The sequence below is a fragment of the Pinus tabuliformis genome, chromosome 3_2 (assembly GCF_031772625.1).
Source record: "Pinus tabuliformis cultivar Carrire ecotype Pingquan chromosome 3_2, CPIR1, whole genome shotgun sequence".
Lineage (NCBI taxonomy): Eukaryota > Viridiplantae > Streptophyta > Pinopsida > Pinales > Pinaceae > Pinus > Pinus tabuliformis.
In genome coordinates this window covers 751,763,735-751,782,997 of record NC_142302.1, presented here as the reverse complement: position 1 = coordinate 751,782,997, position 19,263 = coordinate 751,763,735, and the positions used below count along the sequence as shown (strand labels likewise).

The following is a 19,263-nucleotide window of genomic DNA, read 5'->3' as shown; positions in this document are numbered from 1 at the left end:
TCTACATTTTTTTGATCTGGTGGGTATGGAATTATTACATATGAATGAAGACTCCAGGATTCAGGGCTACATCCCTGGAGCCATCAACTCCACTTTCATTGCCCTCATTCCAAAGAAATCTGAGCTAGACACTTTTAAGGATTATAGGCCCATCTCTTTGTGTAATATCACATATAAGTTGATTTCAAATATCATTGCGGAATGACTTAAGTCTACCCTCTCTACACACATATCCAAGGAACAATATGGTTTTATCCATAGCAGGTTGATACATGATGTTGTTGCGACGACACATGAATTCCTCCACTCCATCCACACGAAGAGACTAGAAGTGATTCTAATGAAAATGGACTTGCAAAAAGCGTATGACTGCATAGACTGGGCCTTTCTACACATCATTCGTTCAAGGACTAGAATGGAAATTTACAACATAGAATGGATCATGGCTTGTGTGACCACCATACAATATATAATTATCATAAACGGATATCCCTCAAAAGTTTTTGGAGTTGGGAGGGGTTTACGCCAGGGATGTTCATTATCGCCCCTCCTATTTATACTTGTCATGGATGGCCTTAGCCACAAGATCAAAGTTTCTATAACTAATAACCTTTTTAGAGGCTTAATTTTGGGTAGAGGTATTGAGGTTTCACCATGAGGGCTTCTCTTAATGAACCTATGACATATCCCGTGCATTCATGGCATACTAAACAATATCCCTAATTTGACTACATATTGAAAAGTACCTCTAAAAATCATATTATTTAACCCCCTACCAATACAAACCCAAAACACCTTCCCAATTTAAAAAACCCCTACTTTCACTAGATATTTCAAGTATCCATTTTTTTATTAACATTTTTTATACCCCTTGATATTTTTTCATTAACTTTGAGCTCCATTTTTTATTCTTGCCAATATAAAAACCCTTTACACCTTAAATATCCCCCAATATATTATGTCATTTTTCCCTCAATATATATCCCCCAATATGAACCCACGTGGTATGGTATTATTCCCCCAATGAAACCACCATGGGCTTCACACAACTTCTTCGTAGACGATATTTTGACATTTGGGATGTTACCTAGATCACAATGGACTGCACTTCACCACATTTTCTGTAGATTTGGTGCGCCTTTAGGCCTTATGATAAATAAAGGAAAGTCTATTCTCTTATATGCAGGGGGGAATCGTGAGGAGATCGAATACATTGCCAGTATAATTGGTGTGACCACACAACCTATATGTGATGGATTGACATACCTGGGTTTTAAAATTAAACCAAATAATTATAGAAATAATGATTGGTTGTGGATAATGGAAAAATTCCATTAAAAAAAATCTTTGGATGGGTGCACCGCTGTCTCTCTTTGAGGGGGGAAGTCACACTGTCACAGTTGGTATTGCAACAACTAGCAATTTACTGGGCACATCTATTTTGTCTCCCTGTTGCTATCATCAACAAAATCCATGGCATCGTGGCAAATTTAATATGGGAAGGCTCCGAAGAACATCACAAATATTGCCTGACTAGGTGGGAAAGGATCACGATTCCAAAGCAAGATGGAGGTTGGGGGATCCTGAACATTAAAATTTTTGGGTGGGCATTGCTAATTAATTCTTTATGGCGTGCACTCTTCAGCGAGAGTTTATGGAGCCATATCATTCAAACAAAATAACTGGGAGACTTGAAGGCAAAAGATTGGATAAGAGATGGCCTCATTGGAAAAAACACGGGCTCACTCATACGGATCAATTTTAACAAATTCAAATACTAGTTCTTTAAGCACATATGTTGGTCATTTAGCTTAGGAATTAACATTGTCATTGGAAGGGATAGGATTATTGGTGTTGATGCGGATATGGACATAATCGAAGACATCATATTTAGATTAAATACCAGGGGCAATTTTTATTTGGCACATGCCATAAGTATGTGGACTGATAGATTTCCCATCTGGAAAAAAGCAGTTGATATTGGTTTAACAGGCCCTCTAGCAAAAGTTTGGGAACGATATACCACTACACTAAATAAATCAGGCATATTCAAATCATAACACGGAGATCACATTGAGTGGGATGGCCTACTTCACCAAGGTTCAATAACGGTGGTAGAGACATATCAATACATCTTATGCAACTCATTAAATCTACGACAAAAATGTTGGTTCAGGAAGTTCTGGAAGTCACAGGTACTTAGCAAGATTGTCATATATACTTGGTTGGCTTGGAAAGACAAATCGTTGACTTGGGAAAAATCTCAAGAAGAGAGGTATGAATGGACTAGGTCAATGCACCCTTTGCATGACTTCTACAAAAACAAACCAACATTTTCTATTGGAATGCCCGATAGCAGTCCAGGTATGGGATCAGATCTCAAATATTTTTTCTTTCCCTCTATTGAACCACACCTCAATGGAACTATGTTTGGTTTGGTGGAGTAGGAGATGTATAAGGCAACAAACTATTCCATTTTTTGTCTTTTGGGAACTATGGAAGGCTAGAAATGCCATTATCTTTGATGGCATGACACTCAACATTGACATAATTGTTACAAATATTATCAATTGGATGGAGTCACAAGAGGAAAAACAAACACAGGTAAAGGACTTGAGTTACAGAAACATCCCTCCACACATCACTTTCCCTGCAAGATACTTTGACAGAGGTTCACATGTTGGAGCATGTCACTGCGATGTGTGGTTGCGTATGAACAATGAACAACAATATATGTTATAATGGTTCGGTGGAAATGGTACCAACATGCATGTCGATATCATAGCTTTATGGGGACTATTGTGGTTTGCAAAATGATTAGACGTTCAGATCATACATATTTTTAGTGATTCACAAGCTTTTATCAATGGTATGAATGGATCTTCCTCCATTTCCCATCCTCATCTGATGGGTTGACTCAATTATATTGAATATCTTAAATAAGAATTTCAGAACATTTCTTTTCAACATATCCACAGAGAAAGCAACACCATGGCAGATGTTATGTCAAACAAGGGACTTACTACTGTTGTTGATATGATGTATTTTCATCTTCTGGAACACAACACCATCATTACTAAGGACACCATCATTCTCCCATGGAGCTAAACTTAACTCTTTTGTTTTCGATGGACTATTATTTTCTGTGTATATGTTGTGGAACTGTTACATCTTTTTTGGTCTTTGGTTTATATGGGACATATCCTTTGTTGGCACTACTTATCTATATTTTTGGTTTCTGTTTTGATATGTACATTCTAGAATGAATGTTGTGAAAAATATGAAATATTTGGAAAATATGTCTGTTTCTATAGACCCCTAGATTTTTTGGAATACATGATGTATAAGGAAAATTGGTGACATTTGTACTGACATATTTAATACAAACCAACATTTTCTTCCTTCTGAAAAAACAAGACTATCTACGACAAACAACCACTTGATTGAGAGAATATCTCAACCACACACCAATCCAGAAAGCATCCAGATCTAAACAACACCTAAATAACATAAAAAAATTCCTTTATTTAGAAAGCACCACACTTAAGACAAGTAGGAATTATATTTTCTAAGTACTTGTCCATTTGAATTTGTTTATTATTTGTTTTTTTTGTGGGTTATAACAAAATTTAAAATGATTTATTATGAATGGTTCGTAGTTATTTTATTATTGTTTCAATTTAAATGTGTTTTAATCTACTTATGTGAGATGAATCGAATTGGACGACTTACATTTTTTGACAATACTATAAATTTTAGTTACTTTCGAAATTGTTTAGAATGCTGCATTAGAATGCATGTATGATGAATCAAGTATATTACAACCTATTGAAATTTCGGTAGTTTAGAAGGTATGTCCAAGTGTAGAAAACCCACCAAAAGGAAGTTGGTTAGGCAAGCTACCTAAGTGGTCGGGGTTTTGACCTCAAGTTGTGGGTTTGGACCCAAGTTAATTAATTGTTTGTTCTAATTTTTGTTTGAGTTGTTAAAGGAGAGTTTCTTAATGGACAAGGAAAACCCCCAAGTCACTCACACAAAAGTGAAACATAAATAGAGGCCAATGGAGAGGCCTACTCACACATCACAAGCGAGGTAATTTCATGAGAGATAATTCATGAGTCAACATACTAAGTAGATATGTTCAACAAGGACTAAAGTCTACCTAGCAAAGAGGGCCACAACAATAAAGGAATGGTTTGAACCCTAGTCTGTGGGCTGGACCTAGTTTGGTATTGAATCTAGGGAGCTTCAGGCAGCCAAGAGTCTTGGAGAGATGAGGTAGGGTAGGATGCAAAGATTCCATGGTAGTAGATCTACATCTGAGGTCTTAAGGAAGGGTCGACTTCACATGAAAAGTCAACCAAGCTAGCAGGAGAAGGGTCGAGGCTCAGTTGAGGCAAGCCTAGACTAGAGCAATAGTTTAGAGGCCTAGATATGGGCATATATGAACCTTGTATCAGAGATTTAGTTAGACTTTTGTTAGAGGCTACGACTAAAGGATAGTTCTATCTATTGTAGATTTCTGAAGCCTCAAGAAAGAAGTACATTATTTTTAGAAAGAGGGAGGTTGTGCGGCCTTAGGTATGCAGATAGATAAGGCCACAACTAGTTGTAGGAGGACTGAAAGGCCTCAGGCTGTTTGCAAGAGGGTCAAAAGGAATAAGCTGAGTGTAGGAGGGTCGAAAGGCATATGTTCAGTATAGGAGGTCGAAAGGCCTCAAATTTGAGTGCAGGAAGGCAAAAAAGGTCAGATCTACGAGCTGAGAGGTAGATCTAGAGAGATAATTCCTTAAAGAGATCATCTAATGTGTCTAGGAGGGATGCATAAGTTATGTGGCTAGGCCAGAAGCCTAGAAGGGTCAAATCCGAGGAGCTAAGAATCTATAGAAGAGGGCCGAGGAGATATGGTCACAAAGGATTAGATCTATGAGAAGAGGGTCATATATGTGGACCGCGTAAGATGATCTAGTAGACTTAGAGATTATAGCAGTTAAGGTGGACTGGTTGCAAAGGAATGCAAACAGTCCAAGGATCATGTGTTGAAGGACAAGCTCAAGTATGCACTTTTTTTAGTATGTAAATTGAAGATCTAAAGGATCATATCTCAAGTGCCATACTTTCAGTTAAAGGAAAAACTATATATTGTTTTTGTATTAGAGAGCTCAAGGGTCATGATCCTTGGTACGAGAGCCCTAGTGTTTTCTTATTAATGGATCAATATGATGACCGGTTTGGGTCAATTTTATTATGTATTATTATTGATTTCTCTTTTGTTTGATTCCATTGTGCTAAATTGCTAGTTAAGGGTTCTTAGCGTGTTTATGTACTAGAGCAGTCATAGACCAGATCTAGGGCCCATGAAAAATTAACACAACCCTTAGAAACTCCTCCAACATATCATATAAACCAAGGACTCTTCTAGACACCATCAATCGTAGGGATCTTATTTCTCTCAAAGGAAGCCAATACCACTTCTAAATCTTCCTTAGACACTTTATCAATAATGCACTTTTCTCCTTTCCTTAGAAAATTAGGGAAAAATGAAATTATTTTTACAACTTCAACTTCTTGATTCTTGCAAAATCCTTATGGAGACTCTTAAAATGTGATAATTCCATGTGATCTAACTCCTTAAAAAACTTATCTTTATTCCTTGCTACTTTTGCATTTCTTCCATGATGTCATTTGGATGACTAAAATAATTATAAAACAATCTAGAATTACCATCCCCATTGTCTAACTAAAGGGCCTTGCTTTTCAATCTCCATCATGCCTCCTTTTTCTTCCCTTAGTTTCATGTTGGCATCTTCTAAATACCTCGACCTTTTCCTATCATTTTCATTAAAACTTGATGTGAAATTTTGTGGAAATATCCTTCTAAATCTATACTAGATTTTTCTCATCTTTATTTCTTTTATGAAAATCCCACTTTTCAATAACATTTAACCATTTTGAAATTCATTCCCATATGAATTCCATCTAATTCTTGTGAAGAAGAATCATATCTGGCCCCTCCCAAATTGACTAGATTAATAAACCCTTCATCCCATAGCCATTGTGTATTAAATTTGAAAAGACCATTAGACTTCTCACGTTCCCTTTTCATTTTTAAAAATCAAAAACTTGATATGAATATTTTTTAATGTTATTTTTAAAATATTTTAACTCTAATTTTTTTTAAACATTTAAAAAAATCAATATTACAATAAATGAAATTTAATTTCAATGAATTTCAACCACCGCCATTATTATAATCATTTAAATTAAATATAGTATTGCTTTCTTCAAAATACATACATGTAAAAGTGATGAAGATTCATATCTTTCCCTATAAAATGTTAATTTATTTTGATATGACCTGAGAGTAAATTAAAAATCCTATCACATTCAAATAGACATTTTTCTTATAAATATACAACTTATAAAATCTTTTAATGTACATCATAACTCAATTTAAACTTTTATTATTTTTTATTTTTTAATAAATTTTATTTGAAATTTATTAAATTTTATTTAAAATTATAAATTATAAATATTTATAATTCAAATATTTCTAAAATATTTCAATATATTAAATTAGATATACATTTACAAATATAATTAAAATTATAAAATAATAATTAGCTCACTAGTGTCACTACCAAAAAATAATTATGAAATGCATACAATGATCCATTTTTTTTTATTTTTATTTTTTTCTGGATAAAGACTATTCTATTAAAAAGATAAAAAGAAAAAATATTTACAGAGAGGATTAAACCTCTGAGGGGGTCGTAGCCTGCCTTTCGCCAAAAAGACTATTGCAGGTAGCAAGCTGCATTCCTTTTACAAAAATGAGAGTTGTAGAAGCGAGAATTGTAGTGAGCTTGAGAGACGAAAAACTAAATTGTTCTATAGGTGATCGAAGCTTTAGAGGTAGTTGATCACTTACAAAAATGCTATCCTTTAAAACTGCTATTACAAAAAGATTCAAAACCAGACTTTTGACCTGAAGACTGTAGTATTTCATGCTGATATCAAAAGAAGCCGGAGACATGCACATAATGAACCATGGGAACTTCACACGAGTACCAGAAATCAGAAGAGGGATTGCTGTCATGACACTAGAGCCAGAAGTCTTTAAACCTGCGGAGGAGAGCCTGTCGCGTCCACGTTTGCCTGGTTGGGGGAGCCAATCCAGGTCACCATTACATTGTCTTCAGCTTCCATCATACTACCTTCTGGAGGAAGAACAAGATTCAGAACGCTTCCAGAGAGGCGCGCTGGTTCACAAGCAAGAATTTGCTCTTGTGGTGAAGCTGGCTGGGGTTGAGGGTCTTCCTGAAGGCCCTCCTCGTGCTGCACGGAAGTGTCATTGAGGACAACTCCAGCCATGTCACCCTGAAAGTCACTTGAATTCTGAGACTGAGACTGAGCCCTGGAGGTTTCATCCGAGCTTGTAAGCTCATCTTCCTCCTCCGAGAAGATAACAGTAATAGTGGCTGAGATTAGAGGCTTATTGAGCCTACTTCTGAACTTGAACCGGGTAGTTTGAAAGGAGCTATTCAGAGAGGGCCGAGAATGATCAGAGGGCGGAGAGGATGGAGAGGCAGAGGCTAAAGGAGTGATGCATTGAGGGGCAGAGCCACCACGACCCCGAGAACCTCCACGAGAGCCTGAATTACTTCCACGCCGGGGGACGCCGCGTCGACGAGCCATTACAGGGTGCGCAGGCAGCTTGGGTGAGCAGGGAGACCGAAGCTGGGAGTAAGGCGACCAGGCACAGGCTGAATGGACCCAGTTAAAGGACCAGACACCTGCGTGATAAACCCAATTGCTAGACTCGCCACAGATGGAGTAGACCAGGTTAAGAAACCAGGCACAGGCAGAATGAACCCAATGAGTGGACCAGACACTGGCTGAGAAGACCAAATCAGTAAACCAGACACAGGCGGAGAAGACCAAATCAATAAACCAGACACAGGCGGAGAAGACCAAATCAATATACCAGACACAGGCAAAGTGAGACCGGTTAAGAAGCCAGAGGGGCTTCCATACACCCTGAGCTGCGCAGGGGTGCTGAAGGCATAACAAACAGAGGAAAACCAGATTACCAATGCCTGAAAAACTCGTATCGAATGAGCCGTGATTAAAGCACGCCATGATTAAATCCCTTGCCTGCAGATCTCGAGCCGAATGAACCATAAATGCAATGACCAGAGCCTTGATATCACTTACCGTAAACCGCCGGATCCGTCCAAGTGGGTGGACAGCTGCCTCTGTCGCATGCATTGCGATTAACACGCAGTTATTACACCCGCATCCGGGTGTGTATCTTCCTTCGAATGCATGTCATTTTTTACAATGGTATGGAAGTTGGAGAGTTGGTTCTCTGATGCTATGCTGGAGAGAGGGCCTTCGAAGAATTCCATTCCGGTGTCCACTCCTAAATTAGCAAGAAAGTCCGCCAGCTTGTTTCCTTCCCGTCTGATGTGTTTGAAGGAGATTGCTTGGTGATGAGAAAGCCATTGGTTTAGAAGCTCAAGTCTTGGAGCCATTCTCCAGCTGCTACTGACTTTGTGAATGGGGGATCCTTGCATAAGTTTTGAGGCCATATCGATGATAATTTGGGAGTCCCCTTCAACAATTAGAGGAAAGAAACCTCTTTCTTGCGCAAGATTAAGCCCTCTCCATAATCCTTCCAATTCTGCTGCATTGTTGGTGTTCCAACCTTTTGAGCCAAAAAATGTTAGAAGGGGAGTGCCCTGATGATTTCTGATGGCTCCGCCAAATCCTGTTTTCCCAGGATTACCCCTCGAAGCTCCGTCAAAGTTGAGTTGAAACACATTGATTGGCGGCGGAGTCCATCTTGCTGGAGGATTATGATACCTTGAGGAATTGTTAATGGAAGAGAGCGGATGATCTAAGTGAATCTTCCAGTTGTCCCAGATAGTTTGTTCTTGCGGGATTGATGGGAAGTCTTCTTGGGACCAGGCTTTAATAGACAAGGTTTCTTTAATATTTTGGTGCAATCCAGTCCATATCTGCTCAATCGACAGTGATTGATCTTTAAAGATTCTTCTGTTTCTCTCCTTCCATATATTCCACATTAGTAACCCCGGAATAAGCTGCCATAGTGTGTTTAAAAGTTTGCTTTGATATGGCTCTTGGCTCCAAGTGCGAAGAGTGCCTTTAATGTCCCCATGTACTCTGCCTTCCTTTTGACAGCGGAATGTAACCTTTTCCCACAATTTCCTTCCTAGCTGACAGGTTTGCATTAGATGTAATGCTGATTCCTCTTCCTGTTTGCAGTTAGGACATATGGAGGGCCCAGAGAAATTCCTTTTCCTGAGGTTGTCCCATGTGAGAATCCTGTTATGAGACAGAAGCCACAGAAAAGTAGACACCTTCGGCCAGATAGATGAATTCCAGATCTTATCCCATAAATTATCTCTGATTATCCTGTCTTTGATAATGATTTTGTATGCTTCTCTGGTGGTGAAGGTGCCCTTCTCCTCATATCCCCACCTGAGAATGTCCATTCCTGCCGATGATAGGATTTTTCGTTTTTGAAGTTCTGAGGAAAGAGAAAGTTGAATTTGCTCCGTGCTGTGCGGTATTATATGACTAGCTTCTTTCCACTTTCTGTATTCTTGTGTAGAGAGTGAGTCCCAAAATTGACTCACCTTATCATACTGATTTATATCTTGTTCTGGAAGGTCAGGGAGAGTGTCTCTGAGATTTGGAAGCTGCTGCCATGAGTCTTCCCAAAACCGTGCTGTGTTGCCGTCCTTCACATCCCAGAAGCTATGCTTTTGTATTAGATTTCGATGTTGAATGGCTGAGTTCCAGATGACTGAACCTTTACTTACTTCTGACATTCTAATTCTATCCTCTATGGGTGTATTGCTCGCATATTTCGCTGTCCATAGGGAGGCCCAAGGAGTGCTGGGATTTGAGAGCCATCTCCACCAAATTTTGGCCCCCATTACCATATTGCTATGTTCTGGGTCTCTTAGCCCAATACCTCCAGCTTTCTTTGGGAGACAGACATTCTCCCATTTGACTAGAGCCCACTTTCGATTTGGACCTGAATTTCCCCATAAGAAATTGCGCTGAAGCTGCTTTATTGCTTTGAGAACCCACTTAGGTGCAGCTAGAATAGAAAAAAGGTAAAGAGGCATGGAATGAAGGACAGCTTTAATGAGCACCAACCTGCTGGCCATATTAAGAGCTCTGTGGGTCCATAGGAACAGTCTGGCTTCAAGTTTTTCTAAAAGGTCTTTCCAAGAGGAATGCTTGAGAGCTGAGGCAATTAAGGGAGCGCCCAGATACTTAGAAGGAAGGGAAGCAATGGTGAAGCCTAGAATGCGGGCAATGGCTCTTTGGGTGGGGGGAGGAGTATTAAAGAAGAATATCTGAGACTTAACTTTGTTAATGAGGGCTCCTGAAGCATCAGAGAAGTTTGAAAGAATGGATTTGAAGGAACGAGCTTCTTGAACAGATGGATGACCGAAAAGCATATTATCATCCACGAATTGCTGGTGAGAAAAGGAGGGAGCATGGTGGAAAGCGAGACCTTTGAGGCTTTGAGAGAGGAGAGCCGATTTGATGCTGCGTCCTAGTCCTTCAGCTAAGATGACAAACAGAAAGGGCGAGAGCGGGTCACCCTGTCTGATACCCCTAGAGGGACGGAATGTGGGCGACGGGATGCCATTAATGAGAATAGAGAAGAACGAGGAGGATAAAAGATTACTGACCCATCTGACCCAGGAAGGGGCGAAACCAAAGGCATTAAGGATTTTTTGCATATAGGTCCAACTTATACTATCAAAAGCCTTAGATAAGTCAATTTTGAGTAACATACCTGATTTTTTTGAATGCTTGAGAGAGTGGATTATTTCATGAGTTAAAATAATTCCATCCGTGATTTGCCGTCCTTCTACATATCCAGATTGTTCTGGAGAGATAATAAGGGGAAGCAAAGGCTTCAATCTGGAAGCTATAACCTTGGAGACAATTTTGTATATGATGTTGCACAAAGCAATCGGTCTGTATTTATCCGGAGTATTGGATTCCTCTGCTTTGGGGATTAGTGCAATAAATGTTGCATTCAGACCTGGATACATCCATCTTAAAGTACGTGATTCTTCCACGACCTGCCAGACTTCCCATTTTACTAAATCCCAGAAATGATGAAAAAAGTTTGAGGTGAATCCGTCTGGTCCCGGCGCTTTCCCTGCTTTTAGCTGATGCACAGCAGTCTCAACCTCTTGAAGGCTTATGGGCTTGAGAAGGAGAAGATTATGATCCTCAGTGATTAATCTGGGAATATGTCTAATGACTTTATCAATGGCCTCTGTTCTATCTATGTTAGGTTCTTGATTCACCTTTTTGAAGTAATTGAGGAATTCCTGTTCAATGCCTTCATGGGTTTCAATTTTGCTTCCTTGCTCATTTTTGATATGGGAAATTTGATTGTTCATTCTTCTTTGCACTGTAGTTTTGTGAAAGAATTTCGTATTCTTTTCACCATCCTTCAGCCATCTAACTCTTGATTTTTGCCTCCAGAGAGTTTCCTCCTGTAAGGCTCTTTCAAGGATTTGATTTTCTATGTACTGCTCTTTCTTGGCTAGCTCTTCGGAGCGTCCTTCTGTGATCATCCTTTGCTGAATGGTTTTCATTTCGTGATTGAGGGTTTCCTTAGCTTTGAAGATGTTGCCAAAGATGGATTGATTCCAGCGTTTAATTTCCCCTTTGAGATATTTCAGCTTCCGTTGGAATATAGACATTTTAGTGCCATCCGTAGGATTGAATTTTAACCAAGATGCTCTGACAAATTCATTAAATTCAGGATGAGATAACCAAAAAGCCTCAAACCGGAAGGGGCGCCTAATACTGCAACCAGGACGATTCCAATGGAGGGCTATTGGCCAATGATCAGAGCCTGAGACAGGAAGGATAGAGGCAATGAATTCTCCTCCTAGGTGAACTGCATTATCTGATATCAGAAATCTATCAAGACGAGAGGCTATTTGCATTGGTTCTGCCCTCTTGTTGTTCCAAGTGAATAGGCCGTTATTTGAAGGGAGATCAATCAGCCAGTTGTTATGAATGAAGTCTTTTAATATGGATCCATCTCTATTGATTCTGCATCTGCCTCCCTTTTTTTCCTCCATTGTTGCTATCATATTGTAGTCACCTCCGGATATCCATAACGGGTGCATCCTCTCTGTGTTCAGCTGCGTCAAGGTATCCAGAATTTCAACTTTGTGCTGGGTTTCTTGAGGGAAATACACATTTGTCATATGGCCATAGATATTGGTGCCAATTATGTGAAATATAGCTTGAATGAAATTTTTATTTGCATGTATGTTGTTCAGTTGAATCACTCGTGCATCCCAGAGCACTGCAAGTCCTCCTGACGCACCCTGAGCATCAACAGCTGTTACTAACCCTCCTGGCCAGGCCTTTGCTGCTATTTTTTCCAAGACTATCGAGTTACATTTTGTTTCTTGCAGAAAGAGAATGGTAGGTTTTTCCTCCATTAGCATGTTTTTTAGTAATCTTCCTTTCCTTGGGCTATTGAGCCCCCTAATATTCCATGAGATCAACTTCATTGAGAAGGTTTGGGGTTGGCATTGAAATACTTGGTTAACTTGGCATATCGGCCTGATTCTACCAACACTTCTCCTATCTTGATGGTTCTCTCCAGAGTGGTCTTCCTTCCCCGTTTTTTACTATCTTTGGTGATGAATTTCCCATCCCATTGGCTACCAATTTGAACCCCTAATGAGTATTTTTTTTGGGCTTTATTGAGGACTGCCACTAGATTATCCACTTGTCGATCAGGTATTTTGTCGAAGTTTCCCGTTTTACAGGCCTGTTCTAAGCCTAGAATATCCAGCTCGCCAATATCTATAGATTCCGTGTCCTCCTCCATGATCTGAGGTTCTTGAAAGTTTCCATCGCTTTCCTTCTCATCTTCTATATTGGGATTGGTACCATCTATATCCATTCCAAGGAAGCTCCAGGTTTTTGAAGCAGTTTTAAGATGATTATCTGATTGTTCTGCTACCTTTTCCCCTGTTTTCGATTGAGATCCTTCAATCTTTTCCTGACTGGTTTCTTTTTCATTGGAAGGTGTGTTATCTGGATCCTGCATGTCTTCACTGGCTAAGGCTGCAAAGCTATTGCTTGTCGAGGGTTTTGATTGGTCAGCCGGAGGAATCTTTGTAGAGACTGCTGTTTTTTTATTTCCTCTTCTGCGATTCAGCACTTTAGTGAAACCATCCGGCGTTGGATTTTCTGGGTCCATTTGAAATGAGGGCTTACTATTCAGCGGGCAGTCTCTATAGAGGTGTCCTAAATCATGACATTTCCTGCACCTAAAGGGTACATGCTCATAATCAATCAACTGTATCCATTCAACATCTTCATGAAAAAGACTTACCGTATCAGGCAGAGCTTGTTTAAGGTCCATGTAGACACAGATCCGGGCATATGAGGTGTATCTATGCGTCTTTGTTTCCTCTGCTACCTTGACAAACTCGCCCAGAACATTACCAATCGCCTTGAGAGATTCCTCTTCCCAGTATTCCAATGGTAGAGAATACAGCCTGATCCACACCGGTGCACAACTTAGGTCTTCCTTATCTAGATTAAAACGTTCGATCCATTCTTTGAGAAACAGTCCCGCAGAGTTAAAGAAGTAAGTTCCTCCATCTAAAACTCTGTTTCTGTCTTCCAGGCAGTTGAAGACTGCAGTAAAAAACCCTTTAGGCCCTAGATGCAAGGTTATGTGTCCTTTTGGATGCCATTTGACATTAATCCAGGCTCTCAACGCTTTCTCATTTGGCCATATTCCAATGAATTTGCCAATGAGGGCATGATCTCTCATATACTGTATTCTGGCATTGATGCGATGGCTGGGTAACTCTACTTTTGGCCTATGCGTGGCAACTGGCTTGCATGTGGAAGAGCTGACTTTAGGCTTATCTTTCTGTGCTTGTTCAGTATGTGGCTGCTGGCAGCGTTTCCGTCATTGTGCCCTTTTTCATTGTCTGAGTCCTCGATCCAGCTCTTCTGGTTTTCGTTTGTTGGAGGAGAAGCCCCTCCTTCCCCCTGAGGGGGGTTCATGATTTCCGTCAGCCAAAACCCACGGATTGGAACCTAATGCTCTTCTGTGTTCTACAAAGGATGATCGCTATCAGGAGGGCCTGCCGTAGCAAGTATCGGCTGAAACCCTAAGTCGAGTTGCAGAGCGCCTCGTGACCTAATCCCGTCCTCTATTTAAATCTCATAAAAATACATACAATGATCCATTTAAATTAGTACCACCAAAAAAATAAATAGCATGAAATGTTTACACTAATCCATTTAAAATTGCATCCGTGTAGTTCTTCAAAGAGATATCTCGTATATGTCATGTAGTTTTTTCAAAAAGACATTCCTGGCATTGTGTTATTAATTCTTACCCAAGACCAGGCTACATCAGGGATCTATACATCTTTGATTTACCAAATGTGTGTTAATCAACGAATTATATTTATATTTATTTTAAAATTTAAGTGTTAATTAATTATTATTTTTTTTATAGGGGAAAATCTATCATAATTTAGTTGTCAAATCAGCAGTAAGGACAATCATCTCTAGCTATTATCTGCAACGCTGACTCATTACCCTTATTCAAAGAAAAACCGCTAGTACCACTAGTTAGCTAGTAAGAGGGAAAGATTTCACTCTCGCCAAATGCCTCTAAATCTTGAACCGTTAACTTATTTCTTTACGTCCAAAAAAACCAACTCTTAACCAGATTATAATCAACTAATCATAATCAATCAATTTTCACTTATCTTAAAATTTGAAATTATTTCAACTATTATAAATTCAAAACCATTAAAAATATTAAAATTTTCTTTCAAGCTAATCATTATAAAGATTGATGTATTATTACTCCATGGACGAAATATAAAGTGAGATCATGCAAACATACGGTCTTCAATCATCTGACATCAATCTCCCTGTATCGATTCATCGATTTGATGTGGCATTACATTTAAGGATATTGATGGTAGATTTTGAGAATATCTAAGAATTTGAGTCCTTTCCTGACCATCAGATTCTATAAAATATTTCTGAAACCTACTATTCATATAAATTCAAAGCATCCCACAATTAACTGCAAAAACCTGTCAAACTCAATGCCACAATGTTACCTCGTTATCGCTTTGCACAGCATTGTAGTGGATGCACAACACTGCAGACCATGTTATATATAATTTTTTTTTAATTTACCATAAATATTAAACACCCTCTTTATTGAATATTATTTTATTTGTATTTAAAGGATAAGATAAAAAACAATAGTGTTTTTGCTTTTTGCCCTTACCATCTGATTGTTTGTCACTGTTTCACCCCATCAAAAGCCCAAAGAAGAGGTAAAGAAATCGTGACTTTAGATTAAATTAATTGAGTGTTGGTCTATTTGTTTGTAATGGAGTTGTTTTTAATTTTTTGAACTTTTTGGTGTTGGAATTTGTGAAAAAATTGAAGTGAAATCTTGATTTCTATTATTTAAACTAGTTTTTTGATTGTATATATGGATTCAACACCTTAGAAAATCCCTAGGGCATTTTGATTGCATAGAGTTACCCATCAAGCTTGTGATTTCAATAAATTCCGGCCGGATTTTAGAAAAATTACACCAGAAAAACCCACCTTAAAAGCTTCCAAAAAATGACACTAAAGACAACTCCATTTGTAGTAGGTTATTTTTATTTTTGTTATAAATTTTAAAAATATTTTAATATTAGAAAAATTAAAACTATTTTACGTGCATTTATGTCTATTACATTCTAAAATATTTAATAAAATGAGGGGGTAAATCCCTTTGAAAAAGCATTATATTAACCCCAGAAACAATATTTACATAGTCCGATGATTAGCTGCGTCAATAGATGGCAGCCCACGTGGGTTGAACCCGCGTAGGGAGGGTAATAACGTGTCTTGAAATTTATAATTGAAATTCAGCTCTTACCATCAACGTTTTAAAAAAATAATAATAATAATAAAAACTTAAAACAATTAATGACTTAGTTAAAAACTAAGGTGGAACCAAATTACCTATGGAACTCACAACCACACTATTACAGAGTAGAGGACGCCAACCGGATGTAACAAGATGAGCTATCCACAACTAAAACTTATTCATGTAGGATAGATGAAAATAATCATAGAGAAAAGAGCACAAAATCCAAACCTCCCTGCTCACAGGTACTCAATTTATCAAGCAAAGGCCTATCAATTTAGTAAACTGTTATTATCTATTTATTGATGAAAAAGTCTATAGAAAAGCATTCTATCTTTCTCTTGGTATAAAATATATTAAAAATTGAAAAACTGAAGATGAAAGTTTGGAATATCAAAGTACTTACAAGTGAAAACTTGTCTCTCTATCTACGATGAGGGCGCAGCCTAAAAGTCTTCTTCATTTTTTTCCCAATTTCCATTCCCTTAATAATATAGAACTTCGCCTTATTGTTCTTTTAATAAGAACGGTCTATATATTTTATTATTATTATTTTTGCTTATTATAGTTATTTAGTTTTTCAAATCATTAATTTAACTAATTTTATATATATAAAAAATAAAATTGGAAAAATTAAAAAAAATTAGTGATTATGTTCACTGAGACTCCAAAATGAGTATCGTATTATGCAACACTTATAAGAGTATCGCGTAATACAACACCTACAATACCAAGAATCTAAAATGAGACTTCAAGATACCTATAGACTTATCCATAGTGAATCTTTGAACTTGTTAGAAAAACTAATAGACTTTGTATTTAGCCACACGCCATGTGATTCTACATTGGACATACCTAAGCATAAAGCATTAACATTGAAGCCTAAAGTTTAAAGATTGAGACTCACACTAATGTCCATGACCATGAGCCATTGGTATTCTATATAAAACACTCATTGACATTTCTTGTTAATGTAGGTGAAATATTTGTTTTTAGTTTGAATTTGAGAGTTTTATGTAGTTTCTTTAGCGTTGGCATATGGTGATAGATCTTAGTTTTTATAAAACTCTACTCTTCTTCTTTCTTCAAAATCCATGCTTTCGTATTATTATTGTTTGAAACATTATAATCTTCCCAAATTCTTATTTAAATGTGGCCTTTAACTTGTATTATTATTTATAAAGTCCTCCTTAAATACAACTCTAAGATTGATTGTTCTTCTTCAAAATACATTATAGTTAATAAGTTTTACCCAGCTAATTGAAAACTTTCTAAAAATAATTTAGCGTGATTTATAAAATTTTTAAAATTAAATAAATAGTAAAAATATATAATTGCACTAAATCATCGTTAATAACATGAGAAATGAACATGATTGAATATATTTAAATTTTTTTTTTGGTAAAATAAAACATATACAACTATAATAAGAATTACTGAATTGAAACTTATTTTATTACTAACACAAAACTCATCTTAAATTTTATATTAATATAATAAAAAATTTAATATTAAAAGGTTTTTACCCGGCATTAAGCTAGTGCCTCCGACATAATATTAAATACTTCTAGTAGTACCATTCAGTTCCTCGTTAGTAGGTTGGAGATGCGTTATTGGAGAGGACTTTCTGTACCTTCAATTTTGTTGTGACTGACTGGCGACCCCCCAACTCTATGCCATTGACACAAACATTTTATGAGTTTTATTGACATTAGTATTGGTATAAAATTTAATTAGATAAGTTATAGTATATATGGGTTGTTGGATATTAAATTATATAGTTTATGGGTTGCTGGATATTAAATTATAAGTTATTGATAAAATTAATTTATAGATTGTTAGATATATTTTTGGTATTATAATGACAACTCAATACACTACTAATACTAGCAATTGTTTCAAAATGGTGCAAAAGTAAGTATATATGATAGTTAAATTAGATAAAGTTGTAGTTTGGTATATTTTGAAACAATATTTTAATATTTATCATCAGAATTATTATTTAAGATAGATAAAAAAACATATACATGTTATATTTTTTATAATTAAATTGGACATTTACATTTGATATTTGATCTAAATAGAATGGTTGAATACCCAACAACGAAATGCAAATCCTATATAAATTATATAGTAGAGTCAATTAATATGCCAATGTGCATGCTAAGAAATGTAAAAATGATTACTTGGAACAACATTGGAATTATGAGATCCATAAAGGAAAATGTTATGATATGAACTGCACATGATATGCCATTGATTTTAAAGCATTGGACTTAACATATTAGAGAGTGAAAATGAAAAGAAAAAAAGTTTGTATAATTTCGTTGCATTAATGACTTATCTATCTCATTTGTAAAGTAAACAAAGAATTGATCAATCTTTGTTACCTAGAATCTATTTCATGTATCCATTTCATGTTCATAGGAAAAGTACCAGTAACTCTGGAATTAGAAAATAGGCGCAATCTCTAAAGATCACTTAACTTAAAAACATTGTGAAGATGGTTAAGCTTCTATAGTATTACCATTTGAATAATATATTAGCCAACATATGAGCAATAGATGCATATATAGGTCAAAGTCTGAACAAAACACCTAAAAACGAATCAAAGTTTGAATAATTTTGTTGTAATATGTTTAAGTATAATTTTGAAAATGTAGTTTTAAACTATATTCATATTTTGTGAAACAAAAACCATCAATATTATACATTATTTGAATATGCAATTTCCTCGAAATTTATTTTGATATAGGACATGTACAACATTAGAGTAGACATTGTTTGGGAGTCAAAAAACTATTGAAACAACAAATTATACACAGTAAGATATAAAAAAAAAAAAAGTAGAGGGTAATGGAATGTAGAGTATCTGGATGAAGCACATGAGGTACAAGTCAACCATAAATACATATTGATGAATGGCGTATACAAAATCATGTGTAAAATATTTTTTGAAAATGGTTAGGATTGTGTATTTTCCAACGTGCTCGAATTTGTCTAACTACATCTCTTTCATGTGTATGGATGACAAACAGATGAAATTTTTCAGTCATGCAAGCACTTGGAGAGTTGGACGCATGTGATATAGAAGTATAGTACGAGAGTGTAGGAATTTTGATTGTATATTCAAAAGCGAAGTATCTTGTTGATGTATTTCGTGGAAAAATCTATAGAGTATGGAGAGATACTGCATATCCATCTGTTTTGTTTTTTTATCAAGACACAGGAAAATGTGTAAGAAAAGATTTAGA

General features: G+C 36.8%; 1 protein-coding gene across 1 annotated transcript; it reads right to left on the bottom strand.

Moving 5' to 3' along the window:
• Nucleotides 1-13,349: 13,349 nt before the first annotated feature.
• Nucleotides 13,350-13,879, bottom strand: LOC149182778 (uncharacterized). Its single transcript, XM_089414673.1, has 2 exons — nt 13,433-13,879; nt 13,350-13,367 (listed from the first exon to the last, which is right to left on the bottom strand). Exons 1-2 carry the CDS (start codon nt 13,877-13,879, stop codon nt 13,350-13,352), a joined length of 465 nt encoding a protein of 154 aa, XP_089270799.1.
• Nucleotides 13,880-19,263: the final 5,384 nt, after the last annotated feature.